The 27598-nt window shown below is 43.3% G+C and overlaps 1 protein-coding gene across 1 annotated transcript in view; it reads right to left on the bottom strand.

Annotated features, from left to right (window-relative positions):
* Positions 1-27598, bottom strand: part of LOC143815245 (deubiquitinase DESI2-like) — a 118224-nt gene that overhangs the window by 520 nt on the left and 90106 nt on the right. Inside the window, exons 3-4 of the mRNA XM_077294331.1 lie at positions 2091-2184; positions 373-514 (exon numbers count right to left, since the gene is read on the bottom strand). Coding sequence (XP_077150446.1) covers positions 373-514; positions 2091-2184 — 236 coding nt within the window. The remainder of the gene's footprint in view (positions 1-372; positions 515-2090; positions 2185-27598) is intronic.

Below are 27598 nucleotides of genomic sequence, written 5' to 3'. Positions count from 1 at the left end.
ATCAAAATTGCAGGACTAGGACAGCAAAATGTATCTTTCCCCATGGTGTCCTCAAGTATGGGGCACAAAGTGTTATTCACAATTGCAGAGATGAGTTCATGGACATCCTTATATTATTGGCACCTTTATTTCACATCTCACATCGGCAATGGACATGTGATTATATGTAACACCGCTGTCTGGTCTGTTCATGCCTTTTCCACCCACCTTTTCCACCACAGCAGTAATCCAGTAAGACTCCCTCCCCCTGAATTAAAATGAGAAAGAAAAAGAAAACTGGGGGGGCATCGTTGTCATGTTTAGAGTCGGCCAGGGAGCTTAATGCAGATGAGTGTAGCGCCAGGGAGGTGGGGGTCACCATATGTCACTAACCTCGGCCAGAGCCGCAGAGAAATGATTGCAATTTTTGTGCATTAGGTGATAGGCGTTTCCCTTGTATTCCTTCCCCAGCTCCTCCATGATGTTATCAATGTCTTCTTCTGTGAAATCTGTTGTGCCAAGTGCTATAGCTTCCCTGTGGGGGACACAAATAAGAGCTGTGCATTAATTATGCCTCGCTGAAAAAAAAAATGTGTTGCATTCTAAAGTTAAGTATTGTAAAGCAACATTATTTGTTATGGCATATTAAAGGTTAATAGGATGATGACAAGAATGCTTTATGGATGAAAATGGTGGGTAGAAGAAGGGCAGGGTAAGTATGCATATTATTTCTGCTCCAATATTTCCAGTACTGTTTGCAGCTGTCCAGCTCTAGTGTGCACACCATCCTTGTCCTCCAGAGGCAAAGACTTCTTGTGACCCCAAGCTATAGGTCCTACAGGTGTTAGCACTCATCTAAGGTTAAAGTATTTGTCTGCTATTTCTCTGTGGTTTTGACACAGCTAAACCTGGAAGTAGTTGGTCCCTTAAGTTGCAAGGGACTAGAGTTGGGTTAAACTGAGGAGTGCTGGAGCCCTAGGAAATTTTGGATTTTTCCCTTTAACCTTTTGTTTTTTTGCCAGGACACATCCTCAGGATAGTCACTATTAGTAATGGCCAACAGACAGAGAGGGCAGATGGTAGACAAGATTCAAGATCTGAGTACAATCCAGGCCAGAATTGTTAAGATTACTCTGAAAAATGCATTTACACAAACAGAAACAGTAGAATCATTTCTACCCAAGAAGGATTTTTGAGGGAAAAGTATCTTAAAGAGAATCTTTCACCAAATTGTTATCTTGAAGCGCTGTGGAATACGTTGGCGCTATATAAATAAAGATTATTATTATTATTATTATTGAACTGGACACAAAATGTAATTGTAGCTGCAGAGTGGATTAAGACATTTTATTTTCAATTTCTCCGCTCCATTACAGAGATGTTAGTAATCAAAGTGTTTGTCACCCAATGACTTAACGTTTCTCAAATCCAAGTGGGCGTTACCAGACAGTTTTCACTGAGGGCGTGTACTTCTTCTCTCAGTATGATGCTGACCAATCATATGCAGTCAGCAACACTCAAAGGAAAGATGAACACTCCCCCACCATAGCTTAGAGCTGGTTTCTCAGTGTGTGAGATGTAATTATACAGCTCTGATCTCCTGGGCTACCCTCCTGCATGAGTAGGTAGTATAGCAGAGATGACAGTGCTATCAGACGATAGCAGGGAGCAGTACAAGCTCTCAGTGAAAACTGTCTAACACACACTTTAACTGAAAAAAGTTAACTCATTAGGTATACAATATATTGATTGCTAATATTTCCACAACAGAAAGACAGAATACAAAAAAAGTATTTTATTTTTCCGCTCAGCATCCACTCTTAAATCCTGTGTCCTGTTCAACATGAAAAATTTGATGATAGATCTTCTTTAGGTATGCTGGCTTTGCTGGTCTTTTGTGGAGGAAGAAAGACCAGTGTGCAACCTGGAGGCGAATCAGGAGAGCATATCTTATCTGTGGCCCTTTGACAGCAGCAGGAAGCTGGCGTTCGATGAGGATGAGCTAGGGACTAGCAGCCACGGCAGTGGGAAGACATGGTAGCTTTAGTACTTGTGTGCTATTCTCCTGTCTGTCTACACAACAGCAGTAGTTATAATATACAAAATCTTACTTGAATTTGAAAGTCTCTCCAAGTTCCACCGCACTTCCAGGTGTGATCTCAAAAATGCCACTAAAGGGGTAGGGATGTCCTCCATAGGCAAACTCTGTAATTAAAACAGTAGACAAAAAGTATAATTTAAGTAAAAATAATACACAGTGGTATCTGATCCACTGCATCAATATTTATGAGGGTAACTGCAGTAAACAATATCCCCATTCAGCATCATACCAAGTTTACTGTGAGGGGTCTTGTTTTTTATCTGTTAAACGCTTTTAAAATTGTGTACTCAATGGAAAACCCACTTAATACTTTTGGATCGGTGCAATGTTTATTAAGGAGATTTGCCTTCATGTGAACATATCTAAAATCAGCAAACGTATAGTATACACAGTTACTAATCAAATTTCAGGCAATGTTGCAGATAATATTATGAGGTTTGAGCCCTTCTTTTTTTTGAAGAAAGAAAAAAGTTTTGGACTGCATTCAGCTGTAACAGCTATTGATGACTTAATTTCAGAATGCTACAAAATTATTATTATTGTCATAGATAATATTGGAAATGCTAGTGATCTTTGCTGAACACAGAAGTATCACATACTGTTCAGTACCGAAAAGCACATTTTGCTTCCCACTTTGGGATCTCCTGATGAAGCGGGAAGCGAAATGCACATTGGGGTGCTGGACAGTGCATGGGACTTGGCATTCCATCATGGTGTTTGGTGGGTAACTTTGGAATGTGATCAGTATGGGAATAGGAGTATTGACAGTGACATAACTTGAACAGATTTAACCCAATTCAAAAGCCCAGAAGGACCCCTAACTATGTTCAATAGTCTTGTCACATGGGCCAAAGGAACCTTTTGGGCCATCCTAGGCTCCAGGCCTGGGTACGACTGCAGTCCCAACACCCAAAATTTTTACACCCCCTGAGTATTGATGATGTTGGGTTAAAGGGAACCTGTCACCCCCAAAATCGAGGGTGAGGTAAGCCCACCAGCATCATCGGCTTTTCTACAGCATTCTGTAATGCTGTAGATAAGCCCCCGATGTATCCTGAAAGATGAGAAAAAGAGGTTAGATTATACTCATCCAGGGGCGGTCCCGGGCCCAGTCCAGTCCGATGGGTGTCGCGGTCCGATCCGGAGCCTCCTATCTTCATCAGATGACGTCCTCTTCTTGTCTTCATGCTGCGGCTCTGGTGCAGGCATATTTTGTCTGCCCTGTTGAGGGCAGAGCAAAGTACTGCAGTGCGCAGGCGCTGGGCCTCTCTGACTTTTCCCGGCGCCTGCGCACTGCAGTACTTTGCTCTGCCCTCAACAGGTCAGACAAAGTATGCTTGCGCCGGAGCCACAACGTGAAGACCAGAAGAGGACGTCATCCTATGAAGATGGTAGGCCCCTGACCGGACCGCGACACCCATTGGATCGGACCGCCCGCCCAGGTGAGTATAATCTAACCTCTTTATCTCATCTTTCAGGATACATCTGGGCTTATCTACAGCATTACAGAATGCTGTAGATAAGCCCCTGATGCCGGTGGGCTTAGCTCACCGTCGATTTTGGGGGTGACAGGTTCCCTTTAAGTATTTGGATGTTTGCTCTTTCAGGGTAATTCACACCTAGAATTGTGATTAAATTACACTTATACGTGGATATGTTGCTACACCACATAGTGCAATAATAGAGAGTAATTATAGGTTATGGTTTGTGTAGTAGGTATTTAGCTATATACAGTATACATTTTTAATCAATGTCCAGAAAAGGACTTTGTAAAGAATAATATAATGGACGGTACCTAGAGAGAGCCTGAAACACGAGTATGAGAGCCAAAGCCGTCATCTCGGGGTCGGAGCGAGATGTATAGTAATCATGGAAGTCAATCCCAACCATATTAATATGCATGCTAATAACATGAGGAAACATGCTATAATTCTCGTTCTGGAAAATCAGCATTCAGCAGGATTGAAGGTCTCAAAAAAAAAACACAACACCAATTCATCAACCACCTGACATTAAGAAGCAGAAGGACCAATTTTGTTCCTTTATAGCATCAAGTTCAACGGTAAAGTGCAGTCTGAAGTGTTAGATATTGAAGCAACTGACATTAGCACAGCTGGATGAACTGCTGTATAAGAGGTCTTTAGAGAAAATGTGCCACTGGGCTCTTGATTGTTGTTAAAGTCAAGGCTTTTTATACAAAATTTCTGATGACTGCAAAAACATCAAGAACCGAAGTGACAAATTGTTTCCAACTGAAAGAGAACGCTGATGAGACTAAAGTCTTTTGTTTGGATTTGCCTAATGATACATGATGATACCACCGGAAAACTGATATACATTCAACAAGAATTGTAATTCCTATAAGTCTTACTAGGTTTGTGCAGAATTCAGCAGTCAGTCTACTGCAAAAGTCATAAATCTACTGATCTGAACTAGCTGTTTCTAGCAGAATAAAACGTCATCCGTCATATCTCCGGGATACAGCCATGAAAACCTCCAGAAGGATGTTACTTCTGACCCATTTTTTTCAACCCTATCATCCTTTTCTACTATCTAGATGTTTGTTTTAATCACATAATTGGTCTCATCTGTGTCTCCTTAATATACGGTGATCAGTCATAAAATTAAACTATGGAAAGTAAAAAACATTGATTATCTTGTCACAATAGCACCTGTCAATAGGAGGGATATCTTAGGTGCAAGGGAATAGTCAGTTTATGAAGTTGGAAAAGCAAACCTAGGTGTCTAAACAACCTTGACTAGGGGAACATCATTGTATATTGATCCTGCATCCTGATGCACCTAAGCATAACTGAAGGAGCTTACTGTTAGGACTTGCATAAAGAGTAGCTAGACTTTTTTTTAATTTAATTATCCTCTAGACGTTGCAAAGGTTTGATTTTTTTCTACTGTAATATACTACAATACCTTATTTTGCCTCCTTCTCTTCCAACCACTTCGTTTCAATTGGGTATTTTGTGCACAACTTTTTTTGTCTTTTTTTATTATTATTTTTCTGAATATTAAGTAATATTTCATAAAATATTTAGTTTTATTCATGGATCTCTTCATTTGGCCATCTCTTACATTGGTTGGCTATGTGTTTTGCAAGTTTTTGAAGTGCCATTAGTGTGAAATTGGTGTTTGAAGTGCCAATATTTTGATTTATTCACTTTGTTTCAGTGCTTATTTTACGCTTCTTTAGAAGCTGCTTTCAACTGCAACAGCAAAGACCTGTATATTATATTCAAATAATGTGTGTATGGGAATTCCCCTATCTGATTACATGGAAGAGGGGCCGCTGAGAGCCTCTGACATGGGAATTCATATGCTCAGACTGTTTGAATGTTATGTGCGGATATTTGTTAAGCAGCAGTGGAAAGCAGCTTTTAAACAGCATAAACTGGGCACTGAAACAGCACCAAAGCATAGTGTTTTGGAGAGAGGGAAGCAAAATAAGGTTGTGACACAGTTTTATAAGTGGTAAAGTCTATATTATCACACGGTGATTCAAACAGGTGCAGAGAGAACTCAAGTCCACAACACTTGGTGTAAATATTAAACGCAGCTTAAACAGTCTATAGGGAACTTCAGAGGAAAATGCAAACACGCAGAAAGTCTATGAAGCACAGTTATTCTTGAGGATACTTGACACGAATAAGTCCTTGTCTTAGTCCAAACATAGATAGATATGCTTATAAGGCAGTTCAAGCAATGTCTTATCTCAACCAGGAAGGCCTGGGTGATAATCTCAGGTTTAAGCAGAGCAGCAACAGCTTACATGTCCAGCAAATGCAGATGGAAGTAAACACGAGCAGCAGATGAAGGAGGATTACTGGAAACTGGTATATGCAGCAGGAACTCAGAGCAGAGTAGCAGGATAAACACACAGGTTCACAGGAGCAGGTATATAGCCAGGGAGTAATCAGAGGTCAGGAGCTGGATGCAAAGCAGAATACTCTAGCACAGACTGAAGGCTGGGGTGGAGTCTTATAGCAGGAAGACACAGTGCACATGAGACCAAATACGCCATCTTGGAAAAGGGCAGTAATGCACAAAAGGTAAAAAATGTTCAGAGTCCTGACATTACTCCCTCCTTAGAAGCAGCCTCAGGATGATCCTGGACCTGGTTTCTCAGGGAATCTCTGATGAAAACGAGAAATCTTCTGTTGGGCATTGATCTTCTCCACAGGTTCCCAAGAGTCTTCCTCAGGGGGATATCCCTGCCATCTTATCAGATATTGAAGCCGATTCCTGCGAATCCTGGAATCAATAATTTCCTCCACCACAAATTGTTCTTGCCCATCAATCACCACAGGCTGCGGAGGTGGCACAACACGTCCCTAGAAGGTATTAGGAGATACAGGCTTTAGTAAAGATACATGAAAAACTGGGTGTACCTTCATAGTCCTAGGCAGCTTCAGCCGGCAGGCCACAGAGCTCACAATACCGTTGATCTTGAAAGGGCCAATGAAATTCTGTCCAAGTTTTTGTGAAGGAACGTTTCACCTCAGATTCTTAGTTGCTAACCACACGGAATCTCCTACCTTGAACATGGGTGCAGATTTATGGAATCTATCAGCCGATCTCTTATAACGTTCTTGAGCTGTGGTCAGGGATTCCTTCAGAACCTCCAGATTTTGTCTCATCACAGTCAGCCTTTCCTCCACTGCCGGAACCGGAGAATTAACTGGAGACCTAGGTAAAATACACGGATGATAACCCAGATTGGCAAAGAAAGGTGTAAATTTAGTGGAGGCGCTCTGAGAATTATTATATGAAAATTCGGCTAACGGCAGAAACTCCAACCAATCATCCTGGAGATGGCTGACATAGCATTTTAGATATTATTCCAGCGTCTGGTTGGTATGCTCAGTCTGACCATTTGTCTGGGGATGGTAAGCGGAAGAGAGACAGACATTAATATTGAGTGCAGAGCAAAACCCCTTCCAGAATCTTGAAGTGAACTGTACTCCACGGTCAGAGATGATCTCATCCGGAACCCCATGCAACCGAAAGACATTCTGTATAACCAAGTTCACTGTATCTTTAGCTGAGGGGAGGCCGGTGCATGGAACAAAATGAGCTTTAGTCAGGCGATCAACTACCACCATGATTGTATTCATGCCCCCCGATGTAGGCAGCTCCACAATAAAGTCCATTGATATAGACCCCCAAGGGCGGGACAGAACAGGTAATGGTTGTAGAAGACCCGTAGGTGCCACATGAGGAGTCTTGTAACGGGCACATACCTCGCAAGAGAGAACATAGTCCTTGGTATCCTTCAGGCAAGTTGGCCATCAGAAGAATCGGCTCAGGAACTCTTGTGTCTTCTGTACCCCCCTGTGACCAGCCAACTTGGAGTCATGTACCAACTTGAGGATCTGCAGACGGACGACCTCAGGGACGTAGATACGTTGATCTCTGAACCACATGCCACCCTTAAAGACAAGATTAATATCCACAGGTAGGTTGGCCAGAAATACATCACCGTCATAGGCCTCCCTGCACTCCTTCCACAAGTCCTGATCGTGGATAACTCTGATGAAATTGGCATCAGATAGAATGGTCTTGGACAGGGCTCCAGGTACGGAATCCGCAGCATGGATTCGGGATAAAGCATCAGCCTTCCCATTACGAGAACCTGGACGGTACGAGATAACAAAGTTAAATTGATTTAAAAATAAGTTCCAACGAGCCTGACGAGGAGAAAGACATCTAGCGGATCTAAGGAACTCTAAATTGCGATGGTCAGTTAGCACTATGATCTGTTGTGCAGCTCCTTGCAGATGATGCCTCCATTCTTTGAAAGCCGCAATAATAGCCAGCAATTCCTTGTCTCCCACGTCGTAATTTTTCACTGCTGAGGTTAGTCTATGGGAAAAGAAAGCACAAGGATGTAGCAGACCCTTCTCTCCAGTTCTTTGGGAGAGATTAGCCCCCAAAGCATTATCAGAAGCGTCCACCTCCACAATGAATGAAAGTGTTGGATCTGGGTGTATCAACAGCGGTGCTGATGTGAAACAGATCTTAAGCCTATCAAAAGCTTCTTGAGCCTGTGATGACCACTTAAAGGGCTTTCCTTCTTTGTCAAGGAAGTAATGGGACGGACAATATCAGAAAAATTTCGAATGAAGCGTCTGTAGAAATTTTAAAAACAACAAAGGTACACCGGCGCTGTCCTAAACTGCTGTACTGTGTGAGCTGCTGGCACCCTGGCAGGTGGGATGTGCAAACCTGCCCAAATAAATGACCAACCAGAAATAAAACAAGAGACTGCCGCGCTCTAACACAGATGGATGAACAAATAACTGCGTAACACTGCCCACCTGGTTATGCTTGTGTTTACACGTGTCTGCACAGTCCCGGAGCTGAAGCAGCAACACCGGTTCGGTGTGCCCAGAGTCACTGGTGTATCCACTACCTTTGCTGGGTCATTGGCCCCTGTACATGCCCGTCTTCTACGGACAGGTGACGTCACCGCTCAACCACGCCCCCCGCACACCCCGCTCACACACGGCGGCGCCTTCGGCCGAGGCACACCGCCGATCAGCACACGCAAGCTTTCCAGGAGCCACCTACGGTGTTTAGGGAGGACGCTCCCCATCTGCAGACCCAGCAAAGGTAGTGGATACACCAGTGACTCTGGGCACACCGACCCGGTGTTGCTGCTTCAGCTCCGGGACTGTGCAGACACATGTAAACACAAGCATAACCAGGTGGGCAGTGTTACGCAGTTATTTGTTCATCCATCTGTGTTAGAGCGCGGCAGTCTCTTGTTTTATTTCTGGTCTGTAGAAATTTGCTAAACCAATAAAACGTTGGACCTCCTTAACGTTCTTGGGTACCAGCCAGTCAAGGATAGCCTGAATCTTACCAGATTCCATGTTCAGCCCCTGGGGATAGATGATATAACCTAAGAACTGTATCTCAGAACGATGGAACTCGCATTTCTCCGGCTTGATATACAGATGGTTCTCTTTCAGACGTCTTAAAACAGCTTTGACATGTTCTTCATGTTCCTGTAGAGAGTCAGAAAAGATTAGAATATCATCCAAATAGATCACCACAAACTGGTCCAACAAATTTGAAAATGTCATTAGCAAGGTGTTGAAACATTGCCGGGGCATTACAAAGCCCGAAGGGCATCACAAGATATTCAAAGTGTCCATACCGGCATCGGAATGCTGTCTTCCACTCGTCCCCTGGACGAATACGCACCAAATTATAAGCCCCACGAAGATCCAGTTTAGAGAACATCTTAGCATGGCGGACTCTTTCCAGTAATTTGGGAATCAGAGGCAAAGGGTAACGGTTTCGTACGGTTACCTTATTGAGTTCCCGATAGTCAACACAGGGTCTCAGGGTCCCATCCTTCTTATTTACAAAAAATATAGGTGCCCCTGCTGGTGAGGAAGAAGGATGTATGAAGCCTTTGGCCAGATTTTCATCAATATACTCCTTTAAGGCTTGAAGCTCAGGTGCCGCCAAAGGGTATACGTTACCAAAAGGAAAAGCTGTCCCAGGAAGCAGCTCAATGGGACAGTCATAATGCCTGTGTGGAGGAAGCTGATCTGCATTCTTCTTGTCACAGATGTCAGAGAACTCTTTATATGCTGGAGGTAAAGAAAATACCTGTACATGTGGTTCCGTAGCCGTGGACTCAGGGACAGCTTCTGTTAACGATGAGTTGCTCCTTGTTGGAAAGATAATCTCCTTGGTCTCCCAGTTGATACTTGGGTTCTGAGAACGCAACCAAGGAATGCCTAAAATCACAGGAAAATGAGAAGAAATTAGCAAGAAAGAAAGTTGCTCCTGATGATTAGGCTCCAACAAAATTTCAAGGGATACGGTCTCCTGATCCACAAGCCCGGAGATTAAAGGTGACCATCCACTGTTTCCATGGTAATTGGAGAGGCTCTTTGCTGAATTTCAATACCATGTTCCTTGGCAAATGCGATATCCATGAAATTGCCACCTGCACCTGAGTCAATCATAGCTGCACTGGAAATCCACTGTCCTGAACACAGGATCTTAATAGGGAGAGAACAGTGAGAGTTCTTCTCCTTCAGCTCCTTGGGGGTGAAGTCATAGAAAGTGAATGGAATACAGCGTTTAAAGGCAGGCTACATTCAGAGATGTCAGATTCATCATCACAGTTGTCATACTCCCCTACTGCTGATAGCACCTTGTTAGGCCGTCTAGGACACTTAGGACAATTGATTAAGAAGTGGTCAGACTGGCCGCAGTAGAAACATAGACTTTCACGAAGGCGATGCTCCCGGCGCTCATTGATCTCGCGCCTCTGAACGGAATCAATTTGCATGGGCACCTCCTCCACCCCCCGAGAGGTTTTACCTGCAGGCTCTTTGGAAGGAAGGGAAAAGTTAGAAATACGGTTATATGCAGCAAACTTCTCCTGCCTACGCTCAGAAAGGCGAATGTCTATGCGCACACAATGCTGTATAAATGTTTCTAGCTCTTGTGGTGACTCAGAGCGAGCTAGTTCATCTTTTATAATACTAGAGAGACCTCTTTTAAAAATAGGCAATTGTGCATAACTGTCCCAATTGGTATCTACCGCTAATCTCCTGAGTTCAGTGGCATACTCAATAACAGAACGTTTAGCCTGTTGTAAAGACAACAAAGCAGATTCAGCGGTTGCACGGCGATTAGGGTCATCAAACATTAATGCCATAGCGGCCAAGGAATCATCCAAGTTATTTAACCGTGGGTCACGAGACTCAATCATCGGATTCACCCAGGCGAGCGCTCGTGAGGTCAGTAGCATTATTACACACAATACTTTGGAGCTATCAGTAGGAAAACGGTCAGCATGCACATCAAAATATAGCATACATTGATTCACAAAGCCACAAAATTTGTCGCGATCACCATTAAATCTGAATGGGGGCAACTTAGGTGGGCTAGCTGGTGGCGGTTGCCCAGAGGGTAAAGTCATTTGTGCAGCTATTTGCGTGCTTATGTCCTGAAAAGCCCGTCCATACTGGGACTCTATGCCAGGAAGTTTGTTTTCCTGGGCTGCCATGCGGTTGCTTAAGTCCTGCAAAGTTTGTCCAAACACTTGTTGATTGTGTTCAAAGCTTCCAAACTTCTTTTGCAGACCTTCCACATCTTTCTGCAGTGATCTAATTATGGAAAACACCTGCTCTAATCTGCTTTCTGCAGTCATTGTTCCAGCAGTCTCCTTTTTTTTATGGCTAAAGTATCCTGTAATAATTATAGGGGATAACTCAGGAGACTCTTTGCGTGGAACAAGACAACTACAGGACACAGTTTTATAAGTGGTAAAGTCTATATTATCACATGGTGATTCAAACAGGTGCAGAGAGAAACTCAAGTCCACAACACTTGGTGTAAATATTAAACGCAGCTTAGCAGTCTATAGGAAACTTCAGAGGAAAATGCAATCAAGCAGAAAGTCTATGAAGCACAGTTATTCTTGAGGATACTTGACATGAATAATCCTTGTCTTAGTCCAAACACCAATAGATAAGCTTATAAGGCAGTTCAAATCATATCTTAGCTCAACCAGGGAGGCCTGGTTAATAGTCTCAGGTTTTTGCAGAGCAGAAACAGCTAACATGTCCAGCAAATGCAGATGGAAGTAAACACGAGCAGCAGATGAAGGAGGATTACCGGAAACTGGTCTATGCAGCAGGAACTCAGAGCAGAGTAGCAGGATCACCACGCAGGTATATAGCCAGGGAGTAATCAGAGGTCAGGAGCTGGATGCAAGGCAGAATACTCTAGCACAGACTGAAGGCTGGGGTGGAGTCTTATATCAGGAAGACACAGTGCACATGAGACCAAAGATGCCATCTTGGAAAAGGGCAGTAATGCACAAAAGGTAAAAAATGTTCAGAGTCCTGACACTACCTCTGGCTCTGGACATTCCCTGCATATGTAAGCTACACTCTCTATGTTATCATTAGTCTGCTGACTTGGAACTTAACCCTTGGTTCATTCCTCCTGGTAAGAACTGTGTTTTTGGAACTTTGTTTATGGACTTGTTTCTGGACTGTGAGTTGCTACGTAATCCTTCATTTACTCCCCCCCGGTGGGAGCTGTTGGAAACAACACCAGTAAAATACTTATGTGAACCTGTTTCTGAACTTACCTGTGTTTATGCCAAATCTGGGATCAACTTGTGAACTAGTTTCTGGACTTACCCGTGTTCATGCCACACCTGGGATGAACTTGTGGACTTGTTCTGGACTTCCCTGTGTTTACTTCATACCTGGAATTGACTCTTTCTGCACCGACAGTGTTTGGATCTGCACCACGTCACCTGTCACACTCACCTTTTGCTCACCTTGCTGAGGACTCTGCCTTAAGAATTCTGCCGATTTACTGTATATATTTCAAGGACTCGTTTCATTCCAGGACACTGTGGGTTATCAGTATATTGTTTTGGGTGTTATTGCTGTTGTACAAATACACTATTTGCACTAAAGAAACCCGTCTCTGTCTGTTCATTGCCCCATGCTATCAGAATCCTTGAGTTCCTACAATAGTATTACATTAATGTATGTTTCTATGTGCAGTGCAAAATTAGCATTATGTTTCTTTGGAAGAAAACATTTTGTCGAATTAATTCAGAATCTGACAAATAGTTCCCGATGAAATAAAAGGCATACAGAGGTCCAGTAGAGCCTCATGGAAGTCTAAGAGTCGCACATTAGGTACAATGTCTGATTAATTCAGACATGTAAGTGCATGAGCCGTTGTGCCAAGTACAGGATCTGTGGGGGTACTGTATGATGAGCAGTTTAAAAGAACACCAGAGAATATCTTTGGAAGGATGTAGTTAAATTAATTAACACTGTCCTGAAAAAGGAACTACCATATTTTTCGGACTATAAGACGCACCGTACCATAAGACGCACCCCAAATTTGGGGTGAAAATTGCAGAAAAAAAGATTTCTTATAAGATGGGGGTCCGTCTTATTGTCCGAATTTAAGATCTCTTACCTGAGGGCAGGCAGTGGCAGAGCAGGGTCACAGGAGGCATGGTGTCAGCGGAGGTGCGGTGATGCTGAGGCGCGGTGGGCGGTACGGCGTGCATGGTGTCCATGGGGAGGCTGTGGCGGCGGCAGATGTGCGGTCCCTTCCACATTAGAGGTGACGCCGCGGCCCGGTATTGAAGGAGTGCAGCAGAGCTGGGTGAGTCACGGTTTTCCCGGTGGCGGCGGCCGTCTTCCTGAGGCCGCACGTGCGCAGATTCAGTACTCTGCTTCCCAGGGCTTCAGGAAAATGGCCGTGGGAGGCCGCGCGTGCGCAGATGGAGATCGCGGCGGCCATTTTCCTGAAGCCAAAATCTGAATCTGCGAACTCGGCTTCAGGAAAATGGCCGCCGTGATCTCAATCTGCGCACGTTCGGCCTCCCGCAGCCATTTTCCTGAAGCCCCAGGAAGCAGAAAACTCAATCTGCGCACGCACGGCCTCAGGAAGATGGCCGCCGCCACCGGGAACGCCGTGACTCACCCAGCTCTGCTGCTCTCCTTCAATACCGGGCCGCGGCGTCACCTCTAATGTGGAAGGGACCCTGCTCACGCCATACCGCTCACCGCACCACATCATCCCCGCACCTCTGCCGCCGCCACACTGCCGGTAAGCCTGCATTCCAACTAAAAGACGCACCCCCCATTTTCCTCACAATTTTTTGGGGAAAAAAGTGCGTCTTAGTCGGAAAAATACGGTACTCCTTCCACCAACGGTACTTCCTTAGGTGATAGGCCAATCAATGCCTATGGTAAGATGTGTCGGCTTATAGATTATATTACCATGGCAACTAGAAACCACATAGTTGGGAAATGGAAAACCAATACTTTATCGATGGCCAAAGACAGATAAATTTAATTATGCTATGTGAAAAAATAGAAGCCACCAGATCCGATTCTCTGGAAATCTTCTGAGGTATTTGGAACCCATGGATCCAGACTCAGACTGATGGCGACGTTTCCAGAATAATGTCACTATCTGTATAAATTAAAACATGGATACTACTAATTGATGACTAGGACGTACGTCCTACACGAATTATAGAGTACGTCAACATAACCCCCAAAGCTATTACCCAAGATTTTACATTCCTTCCCTTTTTTTATTTATTTATTTTTTTGCTTTGTTTTGTTTGTCTGTTTTATTTTTTTTCCTTTGCCTTTATTATTAATACAATGCAGCTAATGTTATACGAATGTATATTTGTTCTTTCCAGCTAAAATTAATAAGTCAAGGATATTGCATTAATATTATTTACATTGATATACTTCCCCCTGCGAGGGGATCCTTGTACTTCATATTCCTTGTCATTCATGTTATTCTGATAATATCTGCAATAAAATTGTTGAAACTGTGAAGAGCGGAACAAAAATGGTTATCTCAATAAACCAAAAAGAATTTGTGATCAATATTGACCTGTCCATTCAAGGACATTTTAGCTATAGTGTGAAATCCTATTTTTTGTTTGTGAAACTGCCACTTAGGCGAAACTGTACTGTTTTGTTTGTTGTGAAACTATCACATAGCCGAAACTGTTTTTTTTGTCTTCTCTTTTCTCTCTTTGTTTAAACAGGCAAAACTTGTATAACCACTGAAACTACCTGTACAACTATATAAAGAGGGGATAGCACCTTGAAGGAAGGCGTGCATTCAGAGGCTTCCCAGTGATATACTATACGAGACGTGTCTTGTGTATTATTTCTGGTGATTCCCCACTTCCAAAGGCTGCTCCAACTGAGTGTGGTCCCGACATTTCCTGGCGCCCGAACAGGGACCCGAGGTCTGTGTACTCCTTCAAGAACACCGGCAGAATACGAACGAAAAGAGAATCTGGGATAATGGACGGCAGATGAATAAAAACCTGGCCAGGTAAGAGACACTGTTAGATCTCTTATATCTGCCCTGCACTGTCCGTAAGATTTTCTGTGTCGTGTCCTTTAGCGGGTAGTTCTAGTAGAGGAGGATACCTATAGCTCGGGTTCTTGAACTACTTAGAAATTGACCACCTCACGGAGTACGGCATTGAATGAGAGTGAATGTGAATAGAAGGTGTGTGGAAGTTGGGAATAGCCCTATAAGCCGCCCAGGGTGTTGAAACAGAAGAAGTGACTGTCCCACTGGGCAACGTGGTTGCGTCCTTTCGGGGAGACCTCCGCGCCTATGTTCAATCTCTGATCCTGTCTTTGACGAAAACCTGGTGACGGATAAGTGTATGATAGTATGAGCCCAGGACAGATAAATTAGCCTGGGACAAGATACGTTGTATTTTGATCCTCTGTCTGGTTGCATTTGTGTTGTTTGCTATAGGTGTAGGAATCAGGATTTTCTTACATCAACACGGTACGCAGAAGCCGTTAAACATCCTAGCTCCTTAGGAAGAAGGTAACGAAGTATTCTCATACCCAAACGCCACCTAGGGCAAGAAAAGAAAAAAGCTCAGGATAAGAAAATGGGGAATAAGCAAACAAAGTCGGAACCAGAAGAATTAGATATCTATCTAATATATAAAGCTGAATGTGTGTGTGTGTGTATGTATGTATGTATGTATGTATGTCCGGGATTGGCATCTGAACCGTAGCAGCTACAGCCACAAAATTTTGCACAGTCACACGTCTGGACCCCGAGAGCGTCATAGGCTATGTTGTGAGGTGAAATTTTAACCCCGCGCTTTCCAATTCACCAAACAATTTTGCCCCTATCTACATAATGGGGAAAAAGTGAAAGGAAAAGTGTTGGAGGCGTCGCAGCTACAGGCACAAAATTTTGCACAGTCACACGTCTGGACCCTGAGAGCGTCAAAGCTATATTGTGAGGTGAAATTTTAACCCCGCGCTTTCCAAGTCACCAAACAATTTTGCCCCTATCTACATAATGGGGAAAAAATGAAAGGAAAAGTGTTGGAGGCAAATTAACAGCTGCCAGATGTGAACAAGGGGGACTTAAAGAATGACAGCGATGGCACCAAAGAGTATATACTGTACAGTTGCTAAGGTGGGGCCCCAACATGGGATAATCACACCACCACGGGGATATGAACACACACACAAAATGCGCCACACACTACCACGTGCTCGAACACATATACCACCCTCAGTGCACATTTCACCACACATACACCAACCTCGCCACATAAAAGTAGAAACACAAAAGTCGCCGCTCAAAACTCGCCACGCGCAAAACTCTCCACATGCAAAACTCGCCACACGTGCAAAACTCGCCACACGCAAAACTTGCACACGCAGAAAAATTGCCACACGCAGAAAAATTGCCACATGCACAAAAGTTGCAACACATGCAAAAGTTGCCTCACACAAAACTTGCACATACTCAAAAGGCACCACACATAAAACTCGCCACGCGCAAAACTCGCCATGCGCAAAACTTGCTGCACACAACTTGCTACACTAACCTGTCACATGCAACTCGACACACAAAAAGTTGCTACACGCATGTCGCCACACAAAACTCATCTCACAAAAGTCCCTACATGCATGTCGCCACACGCAACTCAACACACACAACTTGACACACGAAACTCGCCCTAAAACACACACAAGTCTGGTATCCTTCAAAAATAAAAATCTGATTAATAAGCAGACAAACTACAAGAGCAACAAATGTACCATATAGGAATCCGGCAGCTGTCAGTCACATGACCAGTCTATTATGTGTATGTGTGAGCTAATATATACTGCCAGGGGGTGGGCTTACTGTTGGCTGGGGATTTATCAGGCTGCCATTTTAGCTTACAAATACTGAGGTAAAAATACTGACCAAATAACGTGTGAACGAGGGCTAATACAGGAGGAGATGGCATACAGCTATATACTATATACAGGAGATGACACACAGGTATATACTATTTACAGGGGAGATGACACACAGGTATATACTATATACAGGAGGAGATGACACACAGATATATACTATATACAGGAGAGATGACACACAGGTATATACTATATAGAGGAGGAGATGACATACAGGTACATACTACATACAGGAGGAGATGACATACAGGTATATACTATATACAGGAGGAGATGACACACAGGTATATACTATATACAGGAGCAGATTACCTACAGGTATATAGTATATACAGGAGGAGATGACACAGGTATATGCTATGTATAGGAGGAGATGACATACAGGTATATACTATATACAGGAGATGACACACAGATATATACTATATATAGGTGAGATGACACACAGGTATATACTATATACAGGAGATTACATACAGGTATATCTAATATATAAAGCTGAATGTGTGTATGTATGTATGTGTGTATGTCCGGGATTGGCATCTGTACCGTCGCAGCTACAGCCACAAAATTTTGCACAGTCACACGTCTGGACCCCGAGAGCGTCATAGGCTATGTTGTGAGGTGAAATTTTAACCCCGCGCGTTCCAATTCACCAAACAATTTTGCTCCTATCTACATAATGGGGAAAAAGTGAAGGGAAAAGTGTTGGAGGAAAATTGACAGCTGCCAGATGTGAACAATGAGGACTTAAAGAATGAGAGCGATGGCGACAAAGAGTATATACCGTACAGTTGCTAAGGTGGGGCCCCGACATGGGATACTCACCACACACGGGGATATGAACACAAACACAAAATGCGCCACACACTACCACGTGCTTGAACACATATACCACCCTCAGCACACATTTCACCACACACACACACCAACCTCGCCACATAAAAGTCGAAACACAAAAGTCACCACTCAAAACTCGCTACATGCAAAACTCGCCATATGCAAAACTAGGCTCACGCAAAACTCGCCACACGTGCAAAACTCACCTCATGGAAAACTCACCTCATGCAAAACTTGCACACACAGAAAAATTGCCACATGTACAAAAGTTGCACCACATGCAAAAGTTGCCTCACACAAAACTTGCACATACTCAAAATGCACCACACATAAAACTCGCCACGCGCAAAACTCGCCATGCACAAATCTTGCTGCACACAACTTGCTACACTAACCTGTCACATGCAACTCAACACACAAAATGTTGCTACACGCATGTCGCCACACAAAACTCATCTCACAAAAGTCGCTACATGCATGTCGCCACACGCAACTCAACACACACAACTTGACACATAAAACTCGCCCTAAAACACACACAAGTCTGGTATTGTCCTTCAAAAATAAAAATCTGATTAATAAGCAAACTACAAGAGCAACAAATGTACCATATAGGAAATACGGCAGCTGTCAGTCACATGACCTGTCTATTATGTGTATGTGTGAGCTAATATATACTGCCAGGGGGGAGGGCTTCCTGTTGGCTGGGGATTTATCAGGCTGCCAATAGCAACCAATCACAGCTCAGCTTCTATTTTGCTACAGTTAATTAACCTGAGCTCTGATTGGTTAATATAGGCAACAAAGACATTCTCAGTATAACAAAGCTAATATATGTTGTGAAATGCTTCTATTTGCTTAGTTTTTGCCTTTTAATAATTACATTTCTATCTATTTGTTTTGTGGTTTTTGTGTGCAGAATAAATTTTTGTTAACACATTCTATTTTGCTAACAGCAGTCATTAACCCGGGCGAAGCCGGGTAGTACAGCTAGTACTATCATAAAGGAGAGAAGTGGTGAAGATGCCACTAAGGGGCTGAGAAAGATTTTTAGTAAGTTTGGAGTTACTAAGGCAGAAGCCTTTAGTAGAAAAAAATGGGAAGGAATTCAGGAAAAAAAAAAGGCATAATCAGAGACAAGAAATGGATAGATCAGATCCAAGCGTTGATTGATGTCTCTAGGGTAGCAGAAAAAGAGGGATGGACATATAATCAACAGAATAAAAAGTGGTGTATTAGACCCGCAGGCTATGGAGAAAAACAAAATGTGGAATATAAGAACACCCCACCCCCATACCTTAACCCACATGCCCCATCTTTTCTCCAAACACCACCTCAAAGTTTAGCCGGACCAGGAGGATGGGTATGTCCGCACTGTGGACAACAAAATCCAGACTGGAGAAATGATTGCCTAGCCTGTGGTACACCTAGACATGGCGCTGTACTTGCCCCTGTTAGGGTAGTACCAAGACCCTTCAGGGAACCTGGTGCTGACGGAGTAATGGGAACTAGATATCACCAAACTCGACAATATTTCCCTTGGTCCCCCGCTGAAGGCATGTCTCTCTTGCATAACGCACCAAATCCCACCCAGTGTCCAGTTAGATTTGCACAATATATACAGCAAATTATGCAGACTCACGCTGGAGTTTGGGCAGATGGAGAAGAATTATGTAGAATGGAAATGACTCCTGGACTCTTCCAGGAGCTATTAGCAAATCTACAGGTACATAGGCCCCAGGCAGGAGATGGTGCCTTACAAACGATAGAATCAGGTACGCAATTTGTAGATCACTTAATGGTTTTCATGAGGGAAAAACAGAGGCAGAGAGGAACAACGGGAGTGGTGGCTCAGAAATCTGGACAATCAGTAGACGAATATTATCTAAGTGTAGAAAATAATTTCAGAGATGAAGGCATGGATCTAACCGCTTCAGGAATGATGAGGTTAGTTACAAAAACCTTTATAGATGGATTGTCTCCAAAAGTGAAGGAAAAGCTTAAGGCCGCAACCCCTGATTGGAGAACCTTGGAAGACCCACACCTGGCTAGACAGAAAGCTGTAGGGATAGAAATGGACTTAAGAGAAAATTCTAAGCCAGTAAGAATTGCACAGGCTAATACTGGCTCTGCTAATCAAAAGTTTACTTGTCATTACTGTAAGAAGCCAGGACATTTCCAAAGGGAATGTAGGAAGAGAAAAGCAGATATAGATTCAGGAACCTTTGTACCCAAAAATAGGATAAATAACCCAGCGCCTGATCAAACAGACAGCTCAGAATGACTGAAGGTTATGCAGGTCTCTCTTCCTTCTAGAAGACCAATAATACAAGTTGAGGTTGAGGGTAAAAATGTACCTTTTCTGATAGATACGGGAGCAACATCCTCCATTTTAAATCAAGACTTTTTACCATATCCTGACAATATATCCTCAAAGGTAACATATGCAGAAGGGTATGATGGTAAAATTCAGGCGTTGCCCTTTACAAAACCTTTAAATGTGAGCTTTGGCCCTAAAACCTTTGTATCCAAATTTTTATTTGCTAAAGGTGCACCTACCTGCTTGCTGGGTACTGATGTCTTAAGTAAAATGCACGCAAACATCCATTTTAGAGAAAATGGCACAGTTATGCTGACCATCCCTGAAGATGCAGAAACTCTGGAACAATATGTTAGAATACAGGCAATGGAGGATTTTCCCGAAATTTACACTCAACAAGCAAAAATTGACTTGTCTCGGGTTCCTGACAGCCTATGGGCAAAAGGAGACACTGATGTAGGATTCTTATCAGTAGCTCCTATACTGTTAGAAACTGCCCCGGGAACCATTTTACCTCAGCTTAGGCAATACCCCATCAGCGCCCAGCAAGAACTGGCGATTTCTCAACAAATTCAGGATTATGTGTTACAAGGTGTTTTGGTAGAAATCAGGTCACCCGCCAATACACCCTTATATCCTGTCAAAAAGAAAGTTTCCTCCAAAGAAACTATGGTGAAATATCGCATGGTGCACGACCTACGGGAAATCAATAAGGTTTTGGCACCGGTCACCCCTGTGATACCGAATCCTCATACCTTACTGTCTCAAATTCCCAGCACTGCTGCATATTTTACGGTAATTGACTTATCAAACGCATTTTTTTCTGTGCCACTACATAAGAACTGTTGGCATTTGTTTGCCTTTACATTCAAGGGTAAACAATTAGCATGGACAAGATTGCCACAAGGTATGGTACACTCACCAACTTTGTACTCTGAAGCAATGCAGACCGTGCTGAAAAATTTCACCCCAGAACCAGGAGTAGTCATTCTACAGTATGTAGATGACTTACTTATTTGTTGCCTTGATGAGCAGACGGCAGTTACCTCAACTGTTAATTTCTTAATTTTCCTAGCGCAAGAAGGCTGTAAAGTAAATAGACAGAAACTCCAGGCTTGTCAACAAACAGTCGTGTTCTTAGGTCACTGCATATCACAGGGCATCAGACACCTCACACCTCAACGTACGGAAGCCATACGTAACATGCTTGAACCCAGGAATCACAAACAGCTGCGTGCTTTCCTGGGTATTGTTTCACACTGTAGACAGTGGATCATACATGCAAGTCAACTCATGCAGTCTTTATATGACTGTATTGCCAACACGCCATATTCACTCAGTGATGAGGCTAAACAGTCATTTTCCTCTTTGAAAACAGCACTGGTATCAGCTCCGGCTTTGGGACTCCCAGACTACACTAAACCTTTTCAATTGATGGCAGCTGAGATATCCTCACATGCTACAGGGGTGCTCACACAAAAACATGGAAACAAACAGAGACCTGTGGCATACATATCAGCTCATCTGGACCCTGTAGCTAGAGCCGCACCTTCTTGTGTAAGAGTAGTAGCCGCAATTTCACTGTTATTAGATAAAGCTTCTGAGATTGTTCTTGATCACCCACTTCTAGTTCAGACCACTCATGATGTACATGGCATTCTTAGCCAGGTCCAACCTAAACATATTTCAATGGCCAGACACCTCCGCCTCCAATGTTCCCTACTACTGCCGCCCAACATTTCCTTTGCCAGGGTTCAGACTCTTAATCTCGCGTCTTTGCTCCCTTTAGAGTCTGAGGGGGGTACCATACCTGAGGAAACTGCACTCTCCAACTCCTTTGACCCATCAGAGTCAATGCATGATTGTGTACAATTAATGGAACAAGAGACTCAGGGCTTACGTAATGTACGTGACAAGCCACTCTGTAATGCTACATTTGAACTTTTCATAGATGGCAGTAGATATGCAGATATGAATGGACAATTTCATACAGGTTATGCGGTAGTAACTCAGCATGAAGTGCTGAAAGCAGAACCTCTCCCTGCTAATCAGTCTGCACAAGAAGCAGAACTTAAGGCATTAGTTGAAGCTCTAAAAATAGCCAAAGATCAGACAGCAAACATATACACTGATTCTAGATATGCACATGGCATTATTTTCGATTTTGGCGTAATATGGAGAGCCAGAGGTTATATGACTGCTTCAGGCCAACCTGTTAAACATGCCTCCCTCATTAGACAGATTCTGGAGGCAGCACAAGAAACTAAAGAAATAGCGGTGATAAAGGTAGCTGCACATGTGAGACTCGACACCGAGGAAGCCAGGGGTAACGATAAAGCCGACAAAGCAGCAAAACAGGCAGCACGTAAACCCTTACATCATGCCCACACACTAGATAGCTCTGAAGATGATGAGGAGAGATTGAAGGAAGCTCAGAAACAGGTAGACGACGAAGAACGAGGGCAGTGGCAGAAAAAAGGGGCAGAAGATCAGCAAGGATTATGGAAAAAAGGAACTTTGTTGTGTTTACCCAGAGCCTGGTACCCCGCAGTGGCGAGTGACCTCCACCTACCTACGCATGTATCGGCAAACGGTATGACGCTCAAGGTAAAAGAAAGGTGGTTGGCTCCAGGCTTTGGTAATTTCGCTCGGAACATGTGTGCTGCATGCGCTATATGCCTGGCACACAATCCAGGTCAGACCATTAAAACCCCAACCAAGCATCATGTAAGACCACTGTATCCCTTTCAAAGACTCCAGATCGACTACATCCAGCTTCCTAGGTACAATGGATACGAATATGTGCTTGTGTGTGTGGACATGTTCTCAGGGTGGCCAGAGGCTTATCCAGTTCGTAAAGCCTCAGCAAAAACTACTGCCATTAAAATAGCACATGAACTGATACCCCGTTAAGGCATGCCTGAGGTGATCGAGTCAGATAGGGGTACCCATTTTACTGGAGAAATATTCCAGAATGTTATGAAAATGTTGGGAGTAGAAAACCAGTTTCACACTCCGTATCACCCACAGAGTTCAGGTAAAGTGGAAAGATTAAATGGAACAATAAAATTAAAAATCCAGAAGGCCATGGCAGAAACAGGAAAGCCTTGGACCGAGTGTCTACCACTTGCCCTGTATTCCATCCGAAACGCCCCAAGGGGGAAGGCTAAGCTGTCACCACATGAGATTCTTTTTGGTAGAGCAGCAAATTTGGGTTGTTATTTTCCACAACAACTGATGTTGAATTCTGAGACTTTAACTGCTTATGTACAAGAATTACAAAAACGTTTAACTAAAGTGCATTCGCAAGTTTTTGCTTCCCTTCCAGATCCAGAAAATCTCGAAGGAGGCCACAAGTTGGAACCTGGTGATCAAATCTACGTGAAAAGACACACCAGAAAGACTCTGGAACCGAGATTTGACGGACCTTTCCAAGTCCTGTTAACAACTCCAACAGCAGTCAAGCTTGAAGGAAAGGCATCATGGATACATGCAAGCCATTGCAAAAAAGCAGTATAAGACTCATGATATTGATGTTAATAATGTTAACCTCAACGGAGGCATGGGAAAGATTGAATTCTCTAGCCCCTTTGAACAATAGATTCGTACAACATCATAGAAAATTAGTGCATGATTTGTTAAATAATACGCAACCCCTGGCAGATTGTTGGATCTGTACCCATTCACCAGTATCAGCCACAAGTATACCTTTTCTAGCAGTTCCCGTGTCAGCTGAAGAAATATTCGCTTGGCCTAATTGTTCAGACAACCTGGCCAACAACCAACCTGGCAATACTAGACTATGGAATACTACAATCGCCATACCAGTTGTGGGATGGGTAGAATTTCCTTGGTGGCAGGGCAATCTTACAGGAAAAATAGGCAACTTACAATATTTAGCACTCAGAGGAGGAGCATGGGTACCTAGGAATAAGACTGGATTAACTGATTTAGGACAGGTCCCCACTGAAAATCTACAGCTCAGTTTCAGTACAACCACCCCTTCCTCTGATGCTTTCAAACCTACAGTATTGGAAAGGTACATACATAATAGAAAATGGGAACATTCCGAGTTGTTCCCCCAAGGTGATGCAAACAGTTGTACAAGTAAGCCGGGGAACCTGGTTTGTAATGAATCCGATGAGTATGTCAACGGAATGCATGTATGTGGGAATCCCGCAGCCGGGTACTGTAGCCCCTTGGGACAAAAACCCTCTTGGTGTATGCTTCAGAATGTATCTAGTTTTGTGGATTTGGCTCACAGATTGGTATTGCAGCACTCAGCTTTGTGGGATCTGCCTGAGGGTACATTTTGGATATGCGGAGAAGGAGCATATAAATGGCTTCCCGTAGGTATAAAGGGTACTTGTACATTAGGACGCCTAACCCCGGCTACTTTCATAATTTCGAACAAACAAGTGAATATGCAAGCCATGCCCAAGCACACACTGTATAAAAGAGCTGCAGATAACTCACCACGTCCTTCGGGGAGGCCACATATAGTACAAATGGGAATTCCCAACAAAATTGCTAGTACCATTTTTATTTATCCTATGTTAACACAGATGTGGGATAAATTAGTTAGAGCCACGGATTATCTAGATGACCAGATTTGGGATATATTGGACATATTAAATACTAGTATAGCTGTACAGAATCAGCTTATAATAGTCACTAACCAACATACCCTGGTATTGGATTACCTAACTGCCTCACAAGGGGGTATGTGTCAAATCATCGGACCCACCTGCTGTCATTATATAGACCCGAATAGTACTATGAGTATGAGATTTAAATTAGAAGACGTACAACGACTCAGGGATCAGTATGACAAAGACAATGACCAAAATAAGGATAGCTGGTGGTCAGATACCTTTTCTTTTCTTAACCCGGCCAATTGGTTCAGGGGGATCGGTGGGTGGGTTACCGCGATTATGCAAAGCCTAATACATACAGTTATAGTTATTGTAATTATATATGTATTATTCAAGGTTGTACTCAAGGGTATCTCGGTATGCACAAATAAATTTTGTGTAATGGATGCGAGAATATAAAGTTTTTTTTTTGTAATATCACAAAAAGAATGACTAAAATAATCGTCTATATGACAAGGTTTTGAATGGAATATGTCAAAGGGGGGATTGTGAAGAGCGGAACAAAAATGGTTATCTCAATAAACCAAAAAGAATTTGTGATCAATATTGACCTGTCCATTCAAGGACATTTTAGCTATGGTGTGAAATCCTATTTTTTGTTTGTGAAACTGCCACTTATGGCCCCGTCTCACTAAGCGATTTACCAACGATCACGACCAGCGATACGACCTGGCCGTGATCGTTGGTAAGTCGCTGTGTGGTCGCTGGGGAGCTGTCACACAGACCGCTCTCTCCAGCGACCAACGATCAGGGGAACGACTTCGGCATCGTTGAAACTGTCTTCAACGATGCCGAAGTCCCCCTGCAGCACCCGGGTAACCAGGGTAAACATCGGGTTACTAAGCGCAGGGCCGCGCTTAGTAACCCGATGTTTACCCTGGTTACCAAAAAAAACAAACACTACATACTCGCCTTTCGGTGTCCAGGTCCCTTGCCGTCTGCTTCCTGCTCTGACTGAGCCGCCGTACTGTGAGAGCAGAGCGCAGCGGTGACGTCACTGCTGTGCTCTCACTTCTCACTGTACGGCCGGATCTCAGTCAGAGCAGGAAGCAGACGGCAAGGGACCTGACGGACATCAGAAGGCGAGTATGTACTGTTTGTTTTTTTTGGTAACCAGGGTAAACATCGGGTTACTAAGCGCGGCCCTGCGCTTAGTAACCCGATGTTTACCCTGGTTACCAGTGAAGACATCGCTGGATCGGTGTCACACACACCGATTCAGCAATGTCAGCGGGGCCTCAACGACCAAAAAAAGGTCTAGGCCATTCCGACACGACCAGCGATCTCACAGCAGGGGCCTGATCGCTGGTACGTGTCACACATAGCGAGATCGCTATGGAGGTCGCTGTTGCGTCACAAAACTTGTGACTCAGCAGCGATCTCGCTAGCGATCTCGCTATGTGAGACGGGGCCTTTAGGCGAAACTGTACTGTTTTGTTTGTTGTGAAACTATCACATAGCCGAAACTGTTTTTTTTGTCTTCTCTTTTCTCTCTTTGTTTAAACAAGCAAAACTTGTATAACCACTGAAACTACCTGTACAACTATATAAAGAGGGGATAGCACCTTGAAGGAAGGCGTGCATTCAGAGGCTTCCCAGTGATATACTATACGAGACGTGTCTTGTGTATTATTTCTGGTGATTCCCCACTTCCAAAGGCTGCTCCGACTGAGTGTGGTCCCGACAAAACTAAAAGAACATCAGAGAATGAGGTCATGCACTAACACCGCACTGAGCAAAATATTGGGGCAGATTTATTTATAGGCAATACTGTGTAATTCTTAGTGCAATCGTAGGCTAGACAGTCTTAAAATGTGCCAGGTTTATCATAGTGGTTCAGTCTGTTTATCTAATTTTAAGACTCTAGTCTAAAGATCCCAATACACATTAGATGGATGTCAGTCGAACAATGATTCGGCCAATCATTTGGCCGGCAACCATCTCATCTGACTCTCCCATACATGAGCGCTCATTTGTTTGAGTTACCTGTCTTCTCTATGAGCAAGCTGCCGACTGACACATCAACTGGTGGCTTATCTTTTGGGAAACAATGCGATTGACAGTGTGAAATCGCCATACCTGAGCGACACCTCCTCTGACCAACAGTTGGCTGGCGTCGCCATACACACTAGATTGCTGGCCATATCGGCGAGTTCGGCCACATTAGTGTAACATGTATGGGGGTGTCTTAATTTTACACCACCGACTTTATGCCATGATTTTGGTGCATTTTTATGTGCTTCATATAGTACCCCATTTTCAATGTGGTCACTTACCCTCATCAGACCAGACTTGTCTAGTAAATTTGATACAGGTAAAGGAATTTTTTTTTTTTAGAAAATTATGCCAGAATTCTGGTGCAATTATTTTGATAAATCTCTCCCAGTATATCTATTTTTTTCCAGGAGCGCTGGAGTAATAATGTACTATTTATCCAATTACTCACAAATAAGCCTTTAACAGAACGATGGCAGTAATGATAATGTTCATCATCAGCAGTAGTCATCTCCCACAATAGTATATGTTTGTAGAAAAGCACATCAGCTCTTTAATCTGCCAGATCCTACTAAAATAACAATCTTACAGCCAACCATACTGTCATTTTAGTGCCATTTAGTTGAAAAAGTCTTTACAAAATATCATTTATCTCTAAATCTGTGCCAGAAAAGCTACTGATCTCCACATGGCAAGCCTTGTCGCTTCTGATTCAATTTCTCAGATATTTTTCCCTGTTAACATAGTGTTTGACAAGAATTAGCAAATGTGAACATTGCAGTATCATATACCATCTGGAATCTAATAATAATATGATCACTTTTCTCAAATAAATTATCCAAATTTTGTCAGTAATCGGGCGGCTAATAATATGGGCAATCTGGACTGTTTATCCGGCCCTGAGGCTCCTGGG

This window comes from Ranitomeya variabilis, chromosome 1 (assembly GCF_051348905.1).
Source record: "Ranitomeya variabilis isolate aRanVar5 chromosome 1, aRanVar5.hap1, whole genome shotgun sequence".
In the NCBI taxonomy this organism is placed as follows: domain Eukaryota; kingdom Metazoa; phylum Chordata; class Amphibia; order Anura; family Dendrobatidae; genus Ranitomeya; species Ranitomeya variabilis.
This window is presented reverse-complemented; position numbering and strand designations above follow the sequence as displayed.